Source organism: Anopheles moucheti, chromosome 2 (assembly GCF_943734755.1).
Source record: "Anopheles moucheti chromosome 2, idAnoMoucSN_F20_07, whole genome shotgun sequence".
Classification (NCBI taxonomy): domain Eukaryota; kingdom Metazoa; phylum Arthropoda; class Insecta; order Diptera; family Culicidae; genus Anopheles; species Anopheles moucheti.
The window spans coordinates 45,064,466-45,087,478 of record NC_069140.1 but is presented as its reverse complement, the minus strand read 5'-3'; the positions used below and the strand labels follow the sequence as shown (position 1 = coordinate 45,087,478).

At 46.9% G+C, this 23,013-nt stretch overlaps 5 protein-coding genes across 6 annotated transcripts; 2 read left to right on the top strand and 3 right to left on the bottom strand.

The window, feature by feature from the left end:
* Positions 1-1,104: 1,104 nt before the first annotated feature.
* Positions 1,105-9,374, bottom strand: LOC128309522 (nuclear RNA export factor 2). The gene is made up of 5 exons (XM_053045932.1): positions 8,949-9,374; positions 3,395-4,055; positions 2,622-3,317; positions 1,595-2,416; positions 1,105-1,528 (listed from the first exon to the last, which is right to left on the bottom strand). The coding sequence occupies exons 1-5, from the start codon at positions 9,326-9,328 to the stop codon at positions 1,331-1,333; spliced, it is 2,757 nt and encodes a 918-aa protein (XP_052901892.1). The 5' UTR covers positions 9,329-9,374; the 3' UTR covers positions 1,105-1,330.
* Positions 9,375-9,922: 548 nt separating this feature from the next.
* LOC128297752 (uncharacterized) lies at positions 9,923-11,311 on the top strand. The gene is made up of 2 exons (XM_053033444.1): positions 9,923-10,680; positions 10,746-11,311. Exons 1-2 carry the CDS (start codon positions 9,969-9,971, stop codon positions 11,096-11,098), a joined length of 1,065 nt encoding a protein of 354 aa, XP_052889404.1. The 5' UTR covers positions 9,923-9,968; the 3' UTR covers positions 11,099-11,311.
* Positions 11,312-12,329: 1,018 nt separating this feature from the next.
* Positions 12,330-15,360, top strand: LOC128310812 (signal recognition particle subunit SRP72). The gene is made up of 3 exons (XM_053047535.1): positions 12,330-12,534; positions 12,616-14,446; positions 14,533-15,360. The coding sequence occupies exons 1-3, from the start codon at positions 12,426-12,428 to the stop codon at positions 14,693-14,695; spliced, it is 2,103 nt and encodes a 700-aa protein (XP_052903495.1). The 5' UTR covers positions 12,330-12,425; the 3' UTR covers positions 14,696-15,360.
* Positions 15,361-18,665, bottom strand: LOC128310811 (uncharacterized). Of its 2 annotated transcripts, XM_053047534.1 has the most exons (4): positions 18,482-18,665; positions 18,243-18,394; positions 17,213-18,141; positions 15,361-17,113 (listed from the first exon to the last, which is right to left on the bottom strand). In XM_053047534.1, the coding sequence occupies exons 3-4, from the start codon at positions 18,066-18,068 to the stop codon at positions 15,438-15,440; spliced, it is 2,532 nt and encodes an 843-aa protein (XP_052903494.1). In that variant the 5' UTR covers positions 18,069-18,141; positions 18,243-18,394; positions 18,482-18,665; the 3' UTR covers positions 15,361-15,437. The 2 variants fall into 2 exon arrangements, with proteins under 2 accessions (XP_052903494.1, XP_052903492.1); XM_053047532.1 differs by having other exon boundaries at positions 18,243-18,665.
* A 1,935-nt stretch (positions 18,666-20,600) lies between these two features.
* LOC128310757 (bifunctional lysine-specific demethylase and histidyl-hydroxylase NO66) lies at positions 20,601-22,967 on the bottom strand. Its single transcript, XM_053047474.1, has 2 exons — positions 22,665-22,967; positions 20,601-22,597 (listed from the first exon to the last, which is right to left on the bottom strand). Exons 1-2 carry the CDS (start codon positions 22,866-22,868, stop codon positions 20,762-20,764), a joined length of 2,040 nt encoding a protein of 679 aa, XP_052903434.1. The 5' UTR covers positions 22,869-22,967; the 3' UTR covers positions 20,601-20,761.
* Positions 22,968-23,013: the final 46 nt, after the last annotated feature.

Here is a 23,013-nt window from a genome sequence, read left to right as displayed (position 1 = left end):
GGATCACATGTCGTTCTCCCAGCCGGCGTGATATGCGACCCGAATGTCGTTAAGATAAAATGCATATGATTAGATGTGACAACAATATGGACCCATGCACCCGATTCTCCACCGAGGCACCCGCCACAAGTGCGCATTGCAATGTGCAAACGTTCGCCAATTTGCCGGCGATGCCCTCTGGGTTGATTGGTTGACGTGTGAACGCCAGGGCAGGGCATCGTACGCTAGCAACTCACATCAATCCCCGTACCCTGGGGGCTGTTATTGTAATGTGAGTGGTCAATTTTACGATAATTATTATAGTGTACACCGCGCGCATGTTTCTCCCTTTCCGCCGTGTACGCGACGGCAAGGGTTCACTACTTCCGGGTTTTGGTTCGTCACGGTGTTTGGCAAGCGAAAAGCGTCCGCTCTGCTTCACCGTTTTGATTTGATTCGATTCGCATAACCGCAGGGGAAAACATTTGTTTTATGCTCGGTTGCTCCTACTGTTCGCGGTGCGTTGCCAATCAACGGTAACAGCAGCATTCATTCAAGTACACACCGGCATCCCTGCGAGCCTCTTCCGTTACCATACCAGTAACCTATCTATGCAAACAAAAAACCACAGGATTCGCATATCCTGTCAATGCATACGTTCGAGTTGCTTGGTGCAGAAATTAAATTTTCCAATCCTTCATATTGCCACACTTTCGGGGGCAGTAACAGCAAGAATAAACTTTAAAGTGCTTACCCGATTTGCCGTGCTCCATTGCGAGTGTGCATGCGAGATTATTAACGACGCTTTCCCGTCTAATGCTCAATGATGCAGTGAGCATCATTAAAGTCAGAGTGACCGCTGCTGTTAACCTATTTAGGCAGAACGGTCGAACGTTTCGCAGTGGTCGCAATTTAACATTGTCTCGAGCACCATACCATTGAACCATAGCCCACTTGAGGGGCTGCCACTTGAGCTAATTACTTGCTGTTTGCTAACAATTTGCGTATCCTCCCCTTTCCACGCCACGATACGATTCGGCATTCCATCGTATATTTAACCACACGCTTCAACGCTTCAAAAATGCACTGAATAAACAAATGATTCCATATGAAATTCTTGCCTTTATTCAGTGCGTAACGCTTCCATGCATTAAACTCAATTCATGCAACAACAGAAACTATTAACAAGTGCTACTTCACTTATGTACACGTAGTTCTGTCGGTGTCAAACGAAGGATAAGGCCGTGCTAATGGTGTACATGATAACATAAACCATTCAGTATGTTCTCTTCAGTATGTTTGCCACTAAAAAGCTCACCCTTCATTTCACCGACGTAAGACTCTACACTTTCTACGGAATGTCATCCTGGAAGGCAACCTTTGGAATGCGCTTTGATTCGTACAGCTTCAAAAATATGTTTAACGCCACCTTCAGATTCCACGATGATTCTTCCAGACACCGTTTCGACCACTGCTGATTCAATTTGGTCAACTGCTTAAAAACGATCAACGCATTCTCTCGGTCGTCCGTATCACTGGAGGTAGTGTCCTGTATGGAGGTACGAAAAATTATCAGCGAGTGTAACCCATAAACCCATAAACTACCCACACTCACCATTGCACTGTCCTCCTCTAAGGTGGATTTATTTCGATCGCTGGTTTGTCCGAAAGTTGGATTAACCGAAATACCGGCAACTGTCATGTCGTACATATGGAGCATATCGTTGTTTATCTTGTACTCTAGCGCTTCGTGAAACAGATTCGTGCCCATGCCGCACGGTTGAATCAACCAGGTGCGTGTGAAGCCCATGTAGTAACTCTGCCCCAGATTGGCCGCTTCATCCTCGCTCATGCGGCCATGCACGATGATCATGACGCGTTCCGGCGTGAACACGGGCACATCGATGCGGAACGAGTGGAAATCGAAACCCGTCTTCGGAAAGGATGTCAACACGTAACTGATGCGCTCGTTGCCGACGATCAGCATGGACATCGCACGATCCAGATTGCCCCCAAACTTTAACAAATTACGACTATGCTGAATATAGCTGGCCTGTCGCATCTGTTGCGAGTTCATCTGCTCCTCCGCAATGTTTGCTCCGTCCAAGCCAAAGTCACACGTCATGGAAAACTGTGCCTTCGGATGGTACAGTTCGTGCAGGTCGGCGCGCTGGAAGGAATCGAACATCGAAAAGTAATGCTTCACGAACGACTCGGCAAACTTGTACGCTTCCGGCACACAGATATAGTTCTGACATTGGGCGAAATTTCCCACCAACGACTGTCCGTCCAGTTGCTTCAGCATACCGAAGTACTGTCTAATCTTCCGCACGTACTCCATACTGGTGTGCATAGTTCCGCACATGGGATTATTGTCCAAAAACAATTCGGTTATATTGTTCCAGGGAATGCCTTTCAGATCGGTGATTTTGGAAATCTGCAAAACAAGAAACATAAACTTAACGTATCGATACAACCCAGATTGCAATTTACATGCAGCCAACGGTAGTGAAATATTTCACCACAATTCAAATACCGAAACCGCAACCGAAATATTTCACTACCCGCAGCATTTCCTGTCACGTTGACACGCTGTACCGAGTATTTCAAATTCCAAGCATTCAAACCACAACGGAGATTACCATATTGTAGCGCAGATCCAGCGATACCAGGGTGTAGAACTTTGCGAGACTTTCCAGCGCCTCGCAGTTCTTAAGCTCGTTGTGACGCAACCGCAACACCAGGCACGTATTGCCGAACTTCCGGGCAGCACACTCCATCATGTACCGCAGCGTGCACGGACTTTTCGCACTAAAGTCCACAAACTTGCACTTGTTCAACTCCGTCTGCATGGAGCAGAGGTCGAGGCAGCTCTGTTTGAACCGTTTGATAACGAACCGTTCCAACTTTTGCAACGGCTGCACATCCTTGTCGCTTGCTTCCGCAACGTTCATCGCTAGCGACAGCTTCAGCACGATGTTATTTGCGGACATTGGTAACCTTAGCTTTTGTTTCACCAAAACCAGCAGCGCATCGAAACAATTCTGCACGAGGAATTCATCCTCCTTCGAGTAGGTTTTGTAGTAGCAGGGGAAAAACATGTGCCTGCCGAGCAGATTGAACAGTGCGTCCAGAATGTCCTGCTTGTTGCAGACCCCATTATGTTGCACCGTCACCTTATGCCAGTGGGGTGTCAAGTTATACTTCTGGAAAGCGGCCGGGTTCATGTCCGCCTCCGTTATCAACGTTCCGGGGGACGTTAATTCCACCTCTTCCTCCTCTTCTTCATCAATAACGCGCGCAATTTTTGCCACCATCGGTTGTGTTAAGTTGGTGTCCTAAAACGAGCAATCCATTAAATACGATACATGAAAGCATGAAACCGCAATGTTCGGTTGTTCAGCTACAAGCGTACCAGCTTCAGCAAATCTGGGAAAATGCTATGAAGAACCTTTTCGTAATCGGGCACCTCGGTTAGGTGGTTGCCCGACACGTACAGCTCCATCAGGGGCATCTGTTTCAGCCCTCTTAGCGAGCTTGGATGCTTGATCCGATTGCCACGCAGATCCAGGCTTACGATCCTCAAACTCTTCGCACTGGCCAGTACCGATATGTGACTGATGCCGTTGTTCGACAGCTTCAGCGTGTTGATGCAATTGTTATCACCCATAACCTGGGCTATTGCCGAACAGACCACCTCAAACTGGGCCCGATTGCTGAGATTTATGCACAGTTCCTGCAGGCACATATGTTCGGCAAAGCTGTCCAAATTCAGTAAATTACTGCTGCCATACTGTGCCGCATTGTCGCACCGTTCCTGCACCGCTTTTGTTATCGTTTGCCGCGGGAATATCTGTCCAGTTTGGAATCGAGCCGCACCGAGACGCACGCTTATCGCAAGCTCTGTCTGGCCCAGCTTAAGCTTCAACCCATCCTCAAACATCTTCGTCAGTACCTGGTTGCACATACGTAGCAGAAAAAAGTCCACATTTATATGTCGCCGATACGCCACCGGGAAGAAGTCGCAGTAAGAAAACTTGGCATACAGTGCTTCCAGTATCTTCGTCTTTGAGCAGCTTGTAGCCAATGCTGTGGCCGACAAATATTTTCTTGATCTTTATTATAAACTATTATTAAACTCGTAACCGAAGGAGCAGACCTTTTCACGTTGGCTGTTGGATCCAGACTGAGTTGTGCAGACTGCTAACGCTGCACGGTCTGTATGTGTGTTGTATCCGTGAATACAATCCCTTGCATTGTTTTCAGTGCAACTGCTTGCGCAGTTGCGCTTGTAAGGACGGGGAACTGTATTCCAGGAATTGCTGTCGTTGTTGGGGATTGCGACTGTTCTCTATGTGCTATTGTCCTCTCTTGTTCTCTATGTGCTGATGCGTCTGGGAGTTGTGGCCGGTTCGCCACAATACTCTCCCCTATGTTTTTAAGAACCTGAGTGGGATCCTCACGTGTCGTCCTGAGGATGTAGTGCGAGGTTCCAGTGAAGGTTTACCAGGAATATCTTGCTGTTGTTCGTTATGTACGAATGCTGCTTTAAGACGGTCGATGGATATGGATGAACTTTTTCCGTTGATGTCTACTATGAAATATTTCTTTTTTCGCCGAATGACGCGGTAGGGTCCATCGTAGGGTGGAGTTAAAGGCGGTTTGATGGCTCCGGTTCGAATAAAGACATGTGTGCAGGTTTCCAATGATTTTTGGACAAAAGGTCGCTGTGTAGAATGATGGGAGGTGGAAGTTGGCTTAAGCTTTGCCATTGTCTTTTTTAGATTTTCAACGAAATCTGTTGTTGGCTTGGTGCTGGAGTTTTCGTTGGTGGCAAAGAATTCCCCTGGTAGTCTAAGCGATGTACCGTAGGTTAATTCAGCTGCAGATGCTCCTATGTCGTCTTTGCATGAAGTTCGCATTCCGAGTAATACTATTGGTAATGCTGATGTCCAACTGGGGGTGTTGTGACATTTCAAAGCTGTTTTGAGCTGGCGATGCATGCGTTCTACATGTCCATTTGCTTGAGGATGGTACGGTGTAGTACGCAGATGGTTTATTCCAAGAAGATAGAGAAGTTCTTTGAAGAGTTCGGATTCGAATTGTCTGCCTAAGTCTGTTGTTAGCTTGCTTGGTACGCCAAATCTGGCGATCCAACCGTTGACAAACGCTTTTGCTACTGTTTCGGCAGTGATATTTGGAATTGGCATAGCCTCGGGCCATCTGGTAAACTTGTCTATTATGGTAAGACAATATTGATTTCCCTCAGATGGTGGCATAGGTCCAATAATGTCCATATGAATGTGTGTGAACCTATTGTCTGGCATGGCTATGTGTTCGATCGGTGATCTGTTGTGACGTATTATCTTCGACTTTTGACATGGAATACAGTGCATTACAAAATGTTTGCAATCACGCCGTATTGCTGGCCATACGTATGAGTCGGATACGAGTTTTGTTGTCGATCGAATGCCAGGATGAGATGCACCATGAAACTTTGATATGATCTGCCTGCGAAACTCTTTTGGAATGAAGGGTCTGATTTTCTGGGTGGATATGTCGCAGAAAATTGGTGTCGATGTTAGATGCGTTTGGAATGTCTTTAAGCAAAGCGATGTGTTCGGGTCTGTCAAAAGATGTTGTAACTCTGGATCTGTTCGTTGCTTTACTGCTAGGTCTTCGAAATCTATTGGCTGATTATCGATGGATTCTAAACGGCTTAACATGTCTGCTACTTGATTTTTTGCTCCGGAAATGTGTCTGATGTCCGTGGTGTATTCGCTGATGAAGCTTAAGTGACGTTGTTGAGTTGGACTTGCACGTTCCGGACGTTGTTGGAAAGCTGTAACTAATGGTTTATGATCGGTAAAGATGCAAAACTCACGACCGTCGAGATGATCTTTGAAGTATTTCACAGCTTCGTATATTGCGAGAAGTTCTCGATCGTAAGTGCTGGCTTTCTGTTTGCTTGCGCTTAGCTTACGAGAGAAGTACGCTAGTGGTTGACGTTCATTTTTCCAAATTTGGTGCAATACAGCTCCGATTGCGTTGCCAGATGCGTCTACTTCCAACGCTAATTTGGCATCCGCACAGGGGTGAGCGAGTAGAGTTGCACTAGCTAAATCTTGCTTGCATTGGTGGAAAGCTTTTGTTGTATCTTCGTCCCATGTCAATGGTGTATTGTCGTTGCGAACATTTCCTTGCATCATGTTTTGGAGGATTTGTTGGTTCTTCGCTGCGTGCGGTATGAAGCGACGATAGAAGTTTATGGTTCCCAGGAATCGTTTTAACTGTCTGGCTGTTGTTGGCTGTGGGAAATTTAATATGGCTTCTACCTTCCTTTTTGATGGTTTGATTCCTTCAGCAGTAATCAAATGTCCGAGAAATATTACTTCATTAAGTCCGATTTGACATTTAGCTGCGTTGATGGCTAGTTCATTTTCCTTTAAACGTTGAAAAACCTTACGAAGATGTTCTTTGTGCTGTTCAATGCTGCTAGAAGCGATGCACAAGTCGTCGACGTAAGGGAAAACAAAATCTAGATCGCCTAAAATGTCGTGAAGATGTCGCTGAAGTGTCTGACCTGCATTTCGGAGTCCGAACGTCATGAATTTAAATTCGAACAATCCGAATGGTGTGGTGATAGCGGTTTTTGGAATATCTTCTGGTGCGACCGGAATCTGGTGATAAGCGCGTTGTAGATCGATGCACGAGAATATTGTCTTGTTGTGGAGAATGTTTGAAAAGTCCTGGATATGAGGTATTGGGTATCGATCTGGAACTGTTATAGCGTTTAAGCTCCTGTAATCGCCGCAAGGACGAAATGTTCCATCAGCCTTCTTGACCAGGTGTAGAGGACTGGCCCAAGAACTTTTGGAAGCTTGGCAGATTCCTTGTTCCATTAAGAATCTAAATTCAGCTTTCGCTGCTTCCAGCTTATCAATGGGTAAACGACGTGGACGACAGAAAACAGGTTGGCCAGTAGTAATAATTTGGTGAACAGTTTTTGCACTTGTTTGTTTGCGATTGATATTAAGCATGGTGATGTCTTTGTACTCACTTAATATTTCCGCAAATGGTGATGTTGAATCATACGATTTGATGACTGGCTCGGAAACGCTGCTGATGTTTGATATCTCTAATCGTGTGGTGTTATCGATGATTTTGTTTCGTCGTATATCTACCAACAGATCGTGGTGGCTTAAAAAATCAGCTCCGATGATGGGTGATTTTACATCTGCTATGGTGAATAACCAGGTGAACGGACGACGCAGGCCAATTTTGAGTGTAAGACGTTTTGTGCCGAACGTTGCTATTTTTGTTCCGTTTGCTGCGAAAAGATGTTCTGATGAAGGATTATCGCGTTCCTTTAGTGTTGGCGGAATAACGGAAACGTCTGCACCTGTGTCAATCAGGAAGTTTTGGTGTGAAGCTTGGTCCAAAATATGAATACGGTTTACCTGTTCAAGTTTAGTGCAGCTAGGCTGCACACCACTTAGTTTTTTGGAACCGAAGTGAATTGGCACTTTTTTTCTGGATTTTGATGATTCTCACACTTCTTTGCTGCACTACCATAGCGGCGATGGTAGTAACAGATGAAATAATCACGCTCTCGAGACTGGCTGCGATAATTTCCGTTATGTCTCCCCGGATGACTGTTTCGTCGATTCCATGGGCGCCGATGCTGCTCTCTTAGTAGATGATCAAATTTCTTGCTTAAGGCGGCGATTTGCGATTCCAGTGATGTTTGATGTTGGATAGGTGATGTAACTTGTACGGAATCTATTTCGTTTCGGGGGGCTTCCATGATCTTATCGGCAACCTGGGCTTGTTCGTCTAAGGTAGCCGTGGACATGGCTGCAAGAATAGAACGAACTGTCGATGGTAATGCTCGCATCCAAATATTGGCCAGGATTTTGTCACTGCATCCTACTCCACCAGTACGTCGCATCTGTGTGAGGAGCGAACTAGGTTTTTGATCACCCAAAGTTACTCCTTCTAACAGGGTGGAAATGCGCTTTGTTTCAGATGGGTGGAAATGAGCCACGACGTCGGTTTTCAGTGTGGAGTATCGGGTCTGGGTTGTCATTTCAGCACAACGAGAAATGGTCGAATATACATGCTTCGCTCGAGTGCCAAGTGCTACTATTAGAGCGTTGAATTTAGTTTTGTCTGCTTTTATGCCGTTCACTTCAAACGCTGCTTCGAGGCAGACAAACCATACATCCACGTCATCGCCGTCGAATGGTGGATAGTTTATCTTTAGCAACTGTAGCTGCGGAGAAACTTCATCCTTAGTCAATGTATTTTCCGGATTTTTCGTCGCATTTTGGGTGTCCTCTTGGCTCGTTGATTTGGTTTCCGGATTCATTTTCACACGTCAGGTTACTGGCAGCGTGGTTTCGCGGGTACACGGTTGTGTTTGTCGGGCGCGGGACGTGTTTTTTTTTTTGTCGGGCGCGGAGCGCGATACGCGAGTTGGCTCGTTGAACGCACTGCGAGGGTGCTGCGTGGGGCACCGTTCGTAAGGATTGCCACGTGAAACACAGGATCACTACTATAATATCGTGGAAGATCAACTATGTAGCTTGTCGGGGAACACTAATAAAGTTTGTCAGGGGTCACCAATGTAGCCAATGCTGTGGCCGACAAATATTTTCTTGATCTTTATTATAAACTATTATTAAACTCGTAACCGAAGGAGCAGACCTTTTCACGTTGGCTGTTGGATCCAGACTGAGTTGTGCAGACTGCTAACGCTGCACGGTCTGTATGTGTGTTGTATCCGTGAATACAATCCCTTGCATTGTTTTCAGTGCAACTGCTTGCGCAGTTGCGCTTGTAAGGACGGGGAACTGTATTCCAGGAATTGCTGTCGTTGTTGGGGATTGCGACTGTTCTCTATGTGCTATTGTCCTCTCTTGTTCTCTATGTGCTGATGCGTCTGGGAGTTGTGGCCGGTTCGCCACAAGCTATTCTCGTGGTGCACAATCACCTGATGCCACACGTCCGCTCGGTTCATCATCGTTCGATCGTACTGGAGGTTGGAAGACACGTACAAACGGCTCGCTAGTTTGGGTTCCAGCACAATCTTTGATTCCCCCGTGCGCATTTTCAGTGTCTTCGGCAACACACTATGTATGTTGTAGAATGCGTTTTCGTCGTGTTCATCCTGCTGGTTGTGCTGGTCAGTAACGGTTGCATTAGTGGCCACCGGTATCTGTTTCTCTCGGTCCTTTTGTTGCATTTCTTGCACCATCTCGTCGATGCAGTTGTTCGTTTCATCGCAAAGCAAACTGCTGTCGGATGTGGATTCTAATTTGATTCGAACCGTTCCTTTGGTATCCATTCTATATCCGCTCGATGTAACACGTCGGCCACAAAAATCCAAACACTTTACCGGCGCTTGATGGTACGCATTGTATTGAAATTTGCTGAAATAAGCAAAATGACGTTTCGCTTGCGGTCTTTTGTGGCAGTGTTGCCAGTAGTACCTGTTGTATTGCAATGAACCATTTTGAAATTTACAAAGAAAGCAATTTTAAATTATTAAATGTTCGGTTCGCTCATAAATTGCGAGTAAATCATCAAACATTAAAACCATTTAGTTATTATTAACCCTTGAAACAAATGAAACATTTGAAAATTTAGTCGTGCAACAACTTCATGGTGGTATTTCTTATGGACAAACAGTATGCTTTGAACCGGTTGTAACTATTATGCTCATATTTTTCATGTTCTATTAAGTTCAAATACAAAAGGATGATATACTCATACGTAATATAAAATAACTAAATTACCCTAATCATAATTTGTGGCGATGTATTTTAAAAATGTCATCAAAACGACCCAGGACATAAATGGCCACAGCCAGCTGTGCGTGTTTGTTTTGATCTTGTACGCCCAATCGATACATTTTATTTCACAACCGTACAATAATCCCGGTTCTCAACACAATAATCGTACAATAGTGCATACAAAGGTACAAAATGTTTTTCTTTAAAGTTTCTCGAGCCGCTCTAGCATCCTCCATACGGATTCGCAACTTTTCAACGGCCAAAATCAGCTGGACAGCCGTCAAAACATTGCAGGAAAAAGTTAATCCATACGCGAAAATTCGTATCAACTGTGCGTACGATTTGAAAATTGTTCCCTACGATTTGCTCGACTGTCCCGATTCCAATATCCTCAAGGCAACGGTTAAGCAGGGCAGCAAGGTAGACAGTTTTGCGGTAGAAATTTCCGACAATATCGTCACTATTACGAGCGACCCGGACACTGGCGGGGCGGAATGTATTCTGGAAGTTCCAATCAAGGCAGACTTGCAGATCCGTAACAGTGGAACCACATCGCTAGCGAACCTGTACAGTGATGAGGTCGAAATCTCTGGTACTGGTGACATCGAGACACGAAGCCTTCGTTCGACGAACATATCGCTCAGCAGCACTGCCGGAAACATTACCTGCCAGGGTATAACGCTTGCCGAAAGTGTAACCGTCACGGCCTCGGGTAAAGGAAACATATTGCTGGACAAATTGCAAGGTGGCACGGTTAGCGCATCCACAGAGACGGGAAACATTACAGTTAATGCAAGCTACTCGAACAAAAGCTCCTTTCAGACGAAGCATGGCGATTTGGAGCTAAAAAACATCCACAAAGACTGCACCGTACGATCGTCCGGTGGTAAACACTTTACCATGAGTATGTATGCACCAAGCGGATTCTTTTGTGAAATTTTTTCAACGTTTCGTTGTATTTATTTTTAGACGGTTTCTATGGTACACTAAACGCGAACGTTAGAAGCGAAATCGTTACACTACAGCTTTCCGAAATGGTTGGTAAAAGTAACATTAAAGCTGTACCATCGCAAGTCGTTAATCTTAATCTCGCCGAAACTGTGTACGAAACATCTTCTATCACCGTAAACGCTTCACATTTAACGCTCGATAGCACGACGGACGATAAGGCTCATCAACGGAACGGTACCAGTACCACGCTGGGGAAATGTGATGCTGAAAATGCGTTGCACGTTGAAACAGACGGCTCAGTTATACTACGAAAAATGTCCTGGGCGGACAGTTTTTCCTTCAGTGGTATGAGCCAAATGAAGCAACAGTAAAAATATGTTAGCACGTGCACGGGTACGTTTACATTCAGGGCAGCATTTTGGATAGTCCGTGGTAGGCTTTAAAGCATAGTTACTATCACAAACACACTAGTCTCATGATTGATTGTACCTTTTAAGGCCGATTTTTTTTTTATCTGAATGCTACAGGAGGATTTTAGAGATTGGTCACAAATGATCTTGCTAGTAAATATAGTTGACAATTGTTCGCACTATCAGCTAACAGCTCAACGCTGGTCTTTTCATTTTCACCAGTACCGCGGCACTCCATTCGTTTGAAAGAAATCCTCTCCACAAAGATCGGTAGTACATTCGAAGGCACCACCATGGCCACATTTGCATGCGTTGCAGTGACGGTGAAACACTTTTCCTTCTGGACACGTGCGACTTCCATTCTTTTGCCGTTGTTCGATCGCTTCTAGCAGGTTAAGATCATACGAACAGACACGCTGAGTGGAGTTTCCGATGGCAAGACAATTAATGAAACTACCACCAGCTCCCATCGTTCGCCGGACACGACGATACTCATCGGCACTAAGGGTTACTACGGAGCGAAACATGGTATATCAATCTTTAGAAAAATTACGAAATATAAGGCCAGCAGTAAACCACTCTTACCACCAATAGTGAGGGATAGAAGTATAATTCCAACAAGGACTGCCGAGAACTTCATCTTGTTGAACGGCGAGCTCGTTTGAGATCAAACTTAAACCGATCGAGCTTAAGAAAGGGATGATAACGATTTTCCGTAGCGTACGTTTCTAGGTCATCATAATTGGCACGTTCGATGATTATGTGGAACTCAATCCTGAGAAGAGGGTCGTACATCGATTATAACACATTCAAATACTTTTTCTAATCCATTCTAAACGATCAGATAGATAGGGACAATTGATTCTAACGCCCCGTTTAATCAATTTAATTCAACCGAATAATGATTGGTCCTTGAGAGGCTTTGAGGTCAGCTCAGTATGAATTCACACATTTTCTATCGCCCGAGGACACCATTCATATCAAGGAGAGCTAAAATGAACTAAATAACATCAATGGAGAGCTACTACAGCGCTAATACAGCGGTTATCCAGCGACATTGGCTTCTTTTCGTGTGACGACACTGACCAGAAGAGCCGAACGATTTCCATACTATTTGACAGTACGACTGCCAAGTTGGCGATTTCTATACGATTTGACAATTCGTTTGCCAACAGGAAAGCTTGAGGAAAAGGAAAGCAACGACTGCTTCTGGGTGGAACTGGTAAGGTTTTCCTTCTTTCTACATTGTGAAAAAGCCGACGAAAAGCGTGTTGTTAGGGTTGTTAACATGTCGAAAAGTGAGACAAAAGAAATAACTATACGGCAACTGTACACAGAGCTGAACAAACACTGTTCGAGCGCCGAATACGATAAGGCACTGAAGGCTGCTAATAAAAGTAAGTGATCTTTGGAGAACAGCTGTCTGAATAATGAAATTGTTGAACGGAACCCTACAATACAATCGTAACTCGTTTTAGTTATCGGTCTCGACGCGACCGAATGGAAAGCGGCCAAATGTAAGCTGGTCTGTCTGATACAGAGCGGAAAGTTCGAAGAGGTGCTAAAATTTATCGAACGTGGCACATCCATTCCGGACACTACATTCGAGAAGGCATACAGCGAGTATCGGCTAAACAGGGCTGAAGATGCGTTTCGCACGATTAAGTCTGGGTTACCAACCGGGGCGAGTGGCGGAGGCGTTGAGCAATGGGCCGGATTGTCGCCGAATCTGAAGGAGCTGCTGGCACAGATCTTTTACCGGTTGGAGCGCTTTGACGAATGTTTCGAGCTGTACCGGAACATCATCAAGAATACGCACGACGATTACGATGATGAGCGTCGAACGAACATGAGCGCAGTGGCCGCAAACCGATGCATCGTCGGTGGTAGTGTTGATAAACAGCAACAGCTGGCTGCCATGAATCTGCCCGAGGACACGTACGAGCTGACGTACAATGCGGCATGTGCATTGGCTGGTCGGAAGGAGTATGGGGAAGCCGAGCGCAAGTTACGTACGAGCGAAAAGATGTGCCGTGATTCGCTCGAAGAGGACGGTGCGACCGAAGAAGACATTATTGACGAGATCACCATCATCAAGGTGCAGCTGGCTTACTGCCTGCAGATGCAGGGACGGGTAAAGGAAGCATCGGCACTGTATGCGGACGCGTTGCGTCACAAGACGAACGATGCAGCGCTGACGGCGGTCGTCAGTAACAATTTGGTCGTAATCAACCGCGATCAGAATGTGTTCGATTCGAAGAAAAAGATGAAGGTGGCCACCTCCGAGCAGGCAGAACAGAAGCTTACCACCCGGCAAAGGAAGACGATCGCGTTTAACAACTGCCTGCTGGCTTACTTTGCCAGTCCAGCGGAATGTGGTTTGCTGGCGAGCCGGCTCGCAAACGCCCATCCCGACCTTGAGTTCCAATCGTTGTTGATACGAGTGAGTCAGCTGGCACGCGATAAGAAGTACCGGGAAGCGGTCGAACTGTTGGAGGGATATGCGCAACGATTGCCCCGTGACCGGACGACCGAAGTACTGCAGGTGCGGTTTGCGATCGTGCAGCTACAGCTGGTGGCAGGCAATCGAAAGGCAGCGATTGACACGCTCGAATCGCTCGGGGAAGCTCGCTATCAGCCGGGCGTCGTGTCGGCCCTGGTGACGTTGCACCTCGGGCTGGACAATAAGCAGGCCGCCTCAGAGATACTGAAAAGTGCAGTCGAGTGGTACAAGCGGCAGAAGAGCGCCACGATTAGCGATGGTGACCTGAGCGATATGTGGCGACAGGCGGCCAGCTTCCATCTACGGGGCGGCGAACCGGAAACGGCCGCCAAAAGTCTCGAGGAGCTGTTACGAACCCATCCGGATGATATGAAGCTGCTGGCACAGCTGGTCATTGCGTACGCCCAGTTCGATCAGAAGCGTGCTCAGCAGGCAAGCAAACGGTTACCGGCACTGGAAACACTTACCACGGTATCCGAGATTGATGCGCTCGAGGCAACGAACTGGATGATGATAGCGAAGGCCGTCCGTCGCAAGCAAAATCTGCCTGGTGGTGGTCGCAGCACCGGTGATCAGTCTCCCGGTGCCGGCACACCGTCGGCGGAACAGCAGGCCGCATCCCGCAAGCAAAAGCGCAAGAAGCGTAAGGGCAAACTGCCAAAGAACTACATCATCGGTGTGCTACCCGACCCGGAACGTTGGCTGCCGCGTTACGAACGTACCGGCTACCGGAAGAAGCGCGATCGCCGCGTAAAGGAAGTCATGAAGGGTAGCCAAGGAACCACTTCCGGACAGGCAGATCAATTGTAAGTCATGCCTTTCTGGCTACTGCCGTTGGTAAAAGGAGAACATTTTGCTATTTTAATTGTTTCTTGTGTTTCACTTTTCACAGCGACATGACCAAGGCATACAATCAGACGAAGAACTCACCCGCGACACCTGGCTCTGGAGGGCCGGGGGGTGTTGCGCAGCTCGAACAGATGGCCGCTGCTGCCGCTGCAACTCGCCAACTGCCTCGTAAAAGTCAGCACAAGAAGAAAAAGGGTAAACACTAGGATGACAAAAATAGGAGAAAAAGCGGCAGCAGTCCCAAAAAATCGATGGGGTAACAATCTTTACACTGCCGACCGTTAGCAGAATTCTGAACCGCAGTTCGGAAATTGGATTCAATAAAACATAGAGTAAGGTAATACTAACATCTAAACATTTACACCGTTTTACAGGCAAGTTGCGATCAAATACCGTTGAATGAGTGATCTTTATCAAGCGATTTGGTATCTCCTACAGTTCCAAAAATCCATCCAATGCCACCAGGCTGTTGGGATTATCTTTTTATCGAAATGAGATCTTTGTCATTAAAAAACAGTTAATTTAGCAACGAGTGAGGTGTGACTCGTAGCGATCTTAAATCAACGGAGGTTGATCCTAACTGATCCGATAAACGGTACATTAACAATATGTCTAGGATGGGGAAGGAAGTGAAATATATTGAAGCATTGTTTTAAATTTGCATGTCCTGCATTATTTATCAGTCACCATTAGAGAAGTGTTGATGAAGTAGATCTAGATATATCCGGAGCGGCTGAAAGCAAACGCGATCACTGAGGGTGGCCATTCGATCCAAATGTTGGGGTATCTTGAACTGACAGTACGATAGATGGTGTCAAGTTCTAGGTGGAAATTGTACACTATCAAATCATGATAACGGTAGAAATTATAAAAGAACGAAGATACTTTATTGTTTGTTTAAATTAGAATAAAAGCGATCGTTTATCCTTCGACATCGCGGAAGTCACGTCATAGGTCAGCCCAAATAGAGCAGATATTGTTTCCACACATATACAACGACACGCGCAAATCAGTGTCTGCAGCAGTTGGGATTATCATTTCAACTATCACCATGTCTTTAGCTGTAGCGAACTTCACCATTCGCTTGTACGGATCATCCAAACACAACGCGGTGCCTGTGCCATTGGCAATCAGTGAGGTAAACGTTTGGTACAGACATTTGCGGCTGGTCTCGTTGCGCAGAGCTGGTAGCAACCCCAACCAGAAGGCGGCTCGTTCAACCGGTCCGAAAGGAATCGGCATGTCGGCAGCAGTGCGTTTTAGCCATGCGGCACGAATGAAGGTGATAACTTCCTCATCGTTCGTAGCAAAATGTTTGTCTTCCGGCATAGGGAAATTATAGTACTGCGCAGTGCCGATCGCATCTGTCAACAGACTTAGAAACCGTGTCTTTAACGTTGGTTTGTCTAGCGGGACGGTAAAATGTTTCCACGCGCTAACGATACTATAGTAAACCTGCGAAACAGTCGTGTTCTCGAAATCGAGCGCATAATCTAGAGCGCTAGCTAGCGTTGGTGAACTGGCGGACGTTGTATTAACGCGCTCGAACAGCTTGCGAAGCAGTTCCACAGTTTCTAAATGCTGGATTGCATCAATACTGCAGCAGGTGCGCATCCAGGTATTGTTGGCTCTGGGAAGAAGCTGCTGGTTCGCGTTGTAACAAAGGCGCAGAAACCTTTCGTCTCCGAGAAGAATGGTGCGCGCCTCTTCGGGAACCTTCAGGAAATCTTCTGCATCAAAACTAAGCAGCGAACTAACGATGATCCGCTGATGAGTGAATTGAATCGTGTTAGAATGCTCAGACGTCGTTGCTTGTTGCGTTTGTGCTACCGATATCAGCGCAAACAACGCGTTACAGTAGTTGGAGGAGCTGTGGTTACCAAGCCATTTGAACAGCTCCCGATCGCCACCGCTGATGCGGTCTGATTCGCGCAATTTATTTAGCATTTCCGTTTGCTCCGGTGTCATTGATGCAAGCTGGCGTAGCAGACTGTTTCGCTCGAGTTTTTGGGCGGTAAGAAAAGCGTGCAGGGACGCCATGGTGAATCGATGCCCACTTCCGAGCGTTATGTAGTCACTCAATGTGCAGGTATATTTGGGTATTTTGCTTACCATCTGCAACAGTTTAACTGCATCATTCAATTCATCCTGCGTCCATGATTTTGCTTTACTGCACGCGTTGGTGATTGCGGATTTGCTAGTTTCCAGGAACAGCAGTAGCGATTTCAGCTTCTGCCAGTCAATTTTGAACATCATATCGAACTCCAGTTCATACCCAAATAGCTTAATTTTGATGAATTTGTTATCCACAGTGAAGTTTTCTTTGTCTTTCAGATACCTCATTACCAAGTTCAGAAAATTATCGAATGCTGTGCCTTCCAATCGCAAACGAAGTGTGTCGAGCGATACGTTTGGACATAGTTTTTTGAAGAAATTGTAAACACCTGCATGCTGAAGCTTATGTAACAATAGCAGCGCGTTCTCTTGGTTGAAATATTGGCGATAAGCGAAACAGAGTATAGCAGCCAGTTCGGCCCATTCCGTGGTGGATAGCGATTGCCAGCCATTAACCGTTCCAATTACCGCAACGATGACATTCCCGGTAGCAACACTCCGCATTGTTCCTGTGCAAATAAAAAAAAAGCGAACGAAAATGTAGCGAAAGAATAAGGGTACATTAGAGACGCAACGTTGTCGTTGTGCGCCCAATGGTTATGGTCTACCTGCGAGAAACTTTTCGGCCCGTTCGAGCTGCAGCAACTTTTGCGCTGGTAGCATTTGGCGTAACTTTTCCGTACGGCATACCACCGTTAGTCCGGTGCTGGCAAACGTGGTCAGATTTAAGGCCAGGGCGACTGCGCGTTTAGCTACGACGGTTCCCTGTTCATGCTTGCAACTGTCCAGGAGTTCGGCGAACGTTAATCCACTGCTAGCAGCACTGGTTGCAATCATCAGCGGAACCGTTATTGTAGCACTCAGAGGCGTAAAAGCCAGTAGCGTTGCAACCGCACTGCCAACAACCGTTAGCCCTTGCCACACGTTACTGTTGCTCGTTATCTTGCTAGAAGCGATCGCCAGCATCGGGCGACCCGATGAATTCTTCTCATACCGCAAAAGACCATCCTTCGGATACCACATTGTACACGATGGCAACTTGTTATTGGTGAGAAACTGCTCGAAAACATCATACTTCCGATTGGTTTGATCGAGATAAATGCATTCCGTTGATCGATGAGCTTTTCGTACGCGTAGGAAAAACGATACCTCGAGACGATCATTACGCAGCAGCACCAGTGGGATCAATTGAAACTCGGGCGTTGGCATACGGTTTACAATGGTTGTGAGCGATTCGCACAACTTCCGATCGGACAGAAAATTAGGATCTTCAAACTGGCGTAAGCTGGTAAGCTCGCACGGAATGTGACCGAGAGCGAATGCGAGGATGTTCACAGCGCACGTTTTACTGTTGGGTTCGAAAAATTCCTCATTTCGCTCAAACAGCAACAGTTCTTCGTCGTTTCGTTCCACTCCACGGTGCAGGAAGTCGTCCATAATACGGGAGATATGTTCCACCGACATGGTTTACACTTTGCAGCTTTGTTGATATCACAATACCAAATAGTGTCCGTTGCCCATGTGTTGTATCCGGTTGCTAATGACCGGTGAAGAAAGTATGATAAGTTCTGATTAGTGATAAGCCGATCAGTTTTGATTAGATAAGATAGATTTGCTAGGGAAGAATTTTGTGAATACTTGCGTTACGATCGTCGTTTTGCAGTGTTGCAATGTTTCTGTCAATCAGCGTAAACCTGCACCCGAACCCACGATCGGAGGAATGCGATCGGCACTGCAGGCGAAGCCGACACAAACAACAACTGCACACTGACAGCTTGGTTTATGCGAAGCTGGAAAACAGCAGAACATCAGAAGAAATCCATTCGGAAGCAGGATAAACAACTGTAAATCATTAGTTACTCGTTGCTAATACGTACGCACTTCACTGTTTTACGGTAACAAATGAGCTATGTACTGGTCCGTCAACGATTGTGTTGTTGAGTTTACTGTCCATGCAATACAACACTGCTCCTATTGATTTCAGCAATGCAGTTGAATTCCACGCCAAAAACAATGTTCTTATCAATCGCTTCTGCATAACACACTCAAACTCTGGATTATCGCTGATATGGCTTACGCAGCATGCAGAGCTCTGCATGCAGCAATAGGTTTTCCCCTATTTTGTTGATAACTCGCACAACTTCTTCGTCAGCGCCGCACAATTTTATCACCGTCTCCAGTATATGTAGTGGTGGGTACGTACTTCACCACCAGAAGCGGGATCAGGTGCGAACCTGTCGGTATCGATTCCGACCCTTGGGTGCAACGGGTCAGCCCAACTCCGGATCAACTCCAGAACTTTTAACGAGTGGTTGGGGGAAGGGTTGGGAGAAGGGAGGTGGGGGGGGGGGGAAGGTGTGGGTGGAATAATTTGATATATATATTGGGAGATAAATTATTAGCCAACACAAGGAAAAGTGCTTAAAAGCTTTAATTTGAAAAAAAAAATAAAATAACTTCAATTAAAGCCGCATTTTTTTTTAATTCAGGTAATTCTTGGAACATTTGAAAACCATAGAGACTAATTGAAAAATCTCCTATAAATCCTGTAGAAAGCTGTGAAAACTCTCCATAAAAATGTGCATAACATATAAATTCTTTCAGTCATAAGACCTCTGAAGCTTCGTACAAGTTTATTAGGATAGGGTGTCACCCAACCTCTACCCGGCGATGGACCTCTCCGGGAGTTCACCAAAAAGTGTCGGAAAGGGCACGAATCGTGTTTAGAACAAGTGCTTAGAACCTACTACGACCTGATTCCGACCAGAACTTGCTCTGAGTCGCTTATGCTTTCTTGTACTTACAAAACCTACCTGCATGGCTTCGACTCGGCAGATACGGATTGATACGCGTCGTTCCGTCGTTCGGCCATTTGGGAAATGGACAAATGTACTCTAGTGGTTGAAACGCCCTGTGCCACATATTTCACTGTCTGTCTCTACACTGCATCCTCTACGAAGGAAACCCGTATGACAGGATCTCGACTGTCTTTAAGAAGATGTTCCCGTATATTTTTACCTACCACTTCAAACAAAATATGTATCGACATATGCTTTAGATCCGATGCGACTAATGAGGAGTTTGGAATGAGGTAACAAATGGTTGCTATGATGTAGCACAGTGTAAATGGTTGCTATGCCGGACCCGACGAACGCATACTCGGTTGGTCGGGATCGATCAAAACCTTTCAAATTTAAATGACACAAAAAATGGTTTCAAAATTTTACGCTTGTACGTTTGTATTGTTTCGAAAAGAGCTTATACGAGCATTTCCAAGTAGCCAGATTTGCTTAAGCAGCCGATTTGGCAACACTAAAGATCGTTCTTTAAATAGGTCGTTTGCAGTAGATAACCAGCGTTGAACTCAAACTTTCCGTCGGCTGGTACGAAATACCATACAAACCAGCTGTTTTCTGATTTCCGATACCAGGACAGCATGTTTTTCAAGAGGTGACACCTAGTACCAGCCGAGCAAGCCCAACTCACGCGCTTCCCGGTAGATGGCGCGCTACTTCGTATGCAATATTGAGCAACACCACGCTGCAGGTGTGCAGTTATACTTATTTATACTTATACTTCTTTTTATTACGCCAGTATGGGTCACGTATAGTCAAATGGTATGAACAGCGTGCTTCTTGGTTTCGTAATCAAAACCCGATCGTTACAGAATAGCGGAATATCCCGACCATTAAAGTTCTCTAGTAATTTGCCAAACTTGTGCCACATCCTGGTACATAAACTTTGTGCATGATGATGCTTTAACGCTGTAGTCGTACAGTAGCGGCTGTCCATGATTTTGAATAATACCGGATCACTCGGAATCAGAGTTTTACGAATCCGATCGTGGTGGAATCATGATTCCAAAGCGCCCATCTGTACAAGCAGCGATCGGACGAACTGCACCACACGGGACTGCATACTGCATACGTTTGCGCACCACATAAACAAACACACTGACAGTTTGCTTAGCAAAGAAATCAACTCAAATGTGAGGGGTTTACTTTATTCAAATATTACATTTTATTTCTGTGCACCCTCTAGAAAGGTACGGAACAAAAGTTATCCAAAAAAAGTAAAGGAATTGAAAATCGGATTTCTTATGACTGTATGAAATCCTATCCCTTATTAGAAGTATTGTTCGCTTGTATGGATGATGCTTACGGTGTGGACGCGGCCGTGCTCAGATTCGCACCCTCGTCAGGTCGCCGGCAAACGATCAATCCCTTCTCCCAAAGGCTCCGAATGAATTCGAGCCGATCCTCCACCGGCAGGCTGCTGACCAGCACATACCGCGGGTACATCTTTATGAGCAGCTCCACCCCGAGCGCCGTCTCGTGGTCTAGCTCCAGGAAGTTTGCCTCGTACTGGTGGTACTCGCGGGAATTGTCCGTGTGGTAGTAGATGCGTAGCTTCTCCTCCTCGCTGACCAACCGCAATATATTGCGTCGGAGTAACCGCACCGAGGAACGATCTTCGATCGGTCTCGCACACTGTACCGTTCCGTCCGGTCGGAACTCATAGTTCCCTGCGCCGTACACCGTGTCATCCCACTCGCCGAAATCGACCAACGGTGGCAGCGCGTCATGCTGGAACCGTTTTGCCAGCTGATCGACAGCCGCATCGATAGCTGCATCCGAGAACAGTTTGTCGAACATGGTTCGAATGCGCACGATCAGCCGTCTCCGTTCGGCACTCACACCATCCGAATGCACGATACCAAAGTGTTGATGCAGATCGAGCGGTAAACCTTCGCGCAGCAACGGTTCCTCGTCTGCCGCGGTCGCCAGCGCAATCGGCAGCATCTGCTCGAACAGATCCGCCCAACAGTTGCGCTGGTACATGCTCACGGTAATGTGCAGCGAGTGGGCACCCGGTACGGTGGCCGCCTGATGGATACAGCCGCGCGGAAAGTACAACAGATCGCCCGCCTCCAGCACCACGTCCAGGATCGGTGGCCCGCTCAGCTCGTCTTGGTTCAGATTGTCGGAGGATACGCGGGCCAGCACTTCCTGCGGTTGGCGCGGTCCGTACAGTCGCCATCGCTTCCGGCCCTCGATCTGCAGCACGAACGCTTCGATGTCGTCGTAGTGGGGCGCAAAGCCCTGACTGCCGGGCGGTGTCAAATAGAAATTGGCCCCCGTCATGCAGTGGAAGTATTCCTGGAGCTTCACGTTTAGCTCGTACACCGAGCGCAGGTAGGTCTGCGGATTCAGCATACGGACGCTACATCCGGTGCCGTAAAAGTGCCACAGGTCCGGCGGCAGCACACGCCCGTCCGGATTGTGCGTTTCGCGCTGCCCATCCCGGTACGACGTAATGTCAATGTTCTTCGTGTACTCGATGTTGTTCGTGCGCAGCATCTCGTCGATCATGGCGCGGGACAAGAGACCGTCGTAGAACGTACGATCGTGACGCTGCACTAGCAGCGGCTTCCGTTCCCAGTGCGTGCGCATAAACTCTTCCACCGTGGTGCCAGGACCGATCATCCATGCGAATGTTTGCCGCCCGATCGTTACACTGTCCAGCTCGTGCAGGGCCGTACCGGTGCTCGTTCTGCTCGGTGTCTTTGGTTCCTGCTTTATCTGTGAAACGCGTTTCAGCGGCGTCACGACGCTGGTCGGTGGCAAACCGACCGAACCGTTCACCTTCGTCGGACGGTTTTTCTTCGATGATTTTTTTTTCGATTCCACCGTTGTTCCGTTCTGCTGTTTGTGCTGTTCCGATTCGACCCCAGCACCACTGCCCACCGTTTGCTGCTGCAGTTTAGCTTTCTTTTTCTTCGCAATGCCAACCGTCGTGCTGGCTACCGGTTGCTTCGAAGTCCCATACAGCTTGATATGGAAGCGCGCCTGTTTGCCGGACATTTTCTGTTTCTTGCTTACGGATTCCTTTCCCTGGTCGGGTTGTTTTTTCTTCTGCTTTTTAGCGCTTGGTAAAGAGTCACTCGGGGATGAGGCCGGCAGTGGTTCTCCATTCGCATTAACGGCACCGTGCTGCAAAAAGCGTAGGTTGGCATTAGACCATATGAAAATAAGTTTACTCACGGTCACATGCGTGTACCTCGGGGTCTGTTTTCTTTTTAGCGCCCGGTGTTCCATCGCTACCCGGCGGGGGGAACTGTGGGGAGGCGGTCGATTTCTTCCTTTTCTGGGGTGCCTTTTTGGCGACACCTGGTGGCGGTGTACCGGTGATGTCCGTTTTTACGTCACCTTTACCTAGTTCGTCCGCCGGTTTGGGAAATGCTGGATCAACTAGGGTTTCCATCGTGGAAAGTGCGCGTTGTGTTGGAGGTAAAGAAAACACGCGCTTCTTTTTCTCGCAGCACGGTCCAGCGGTGCTGCCGTGTTTGTTGTGCTCCCAACACGCGCGTTGATTGTGCGTTGAATGTTGTGACAGTTGCGTTTGACAG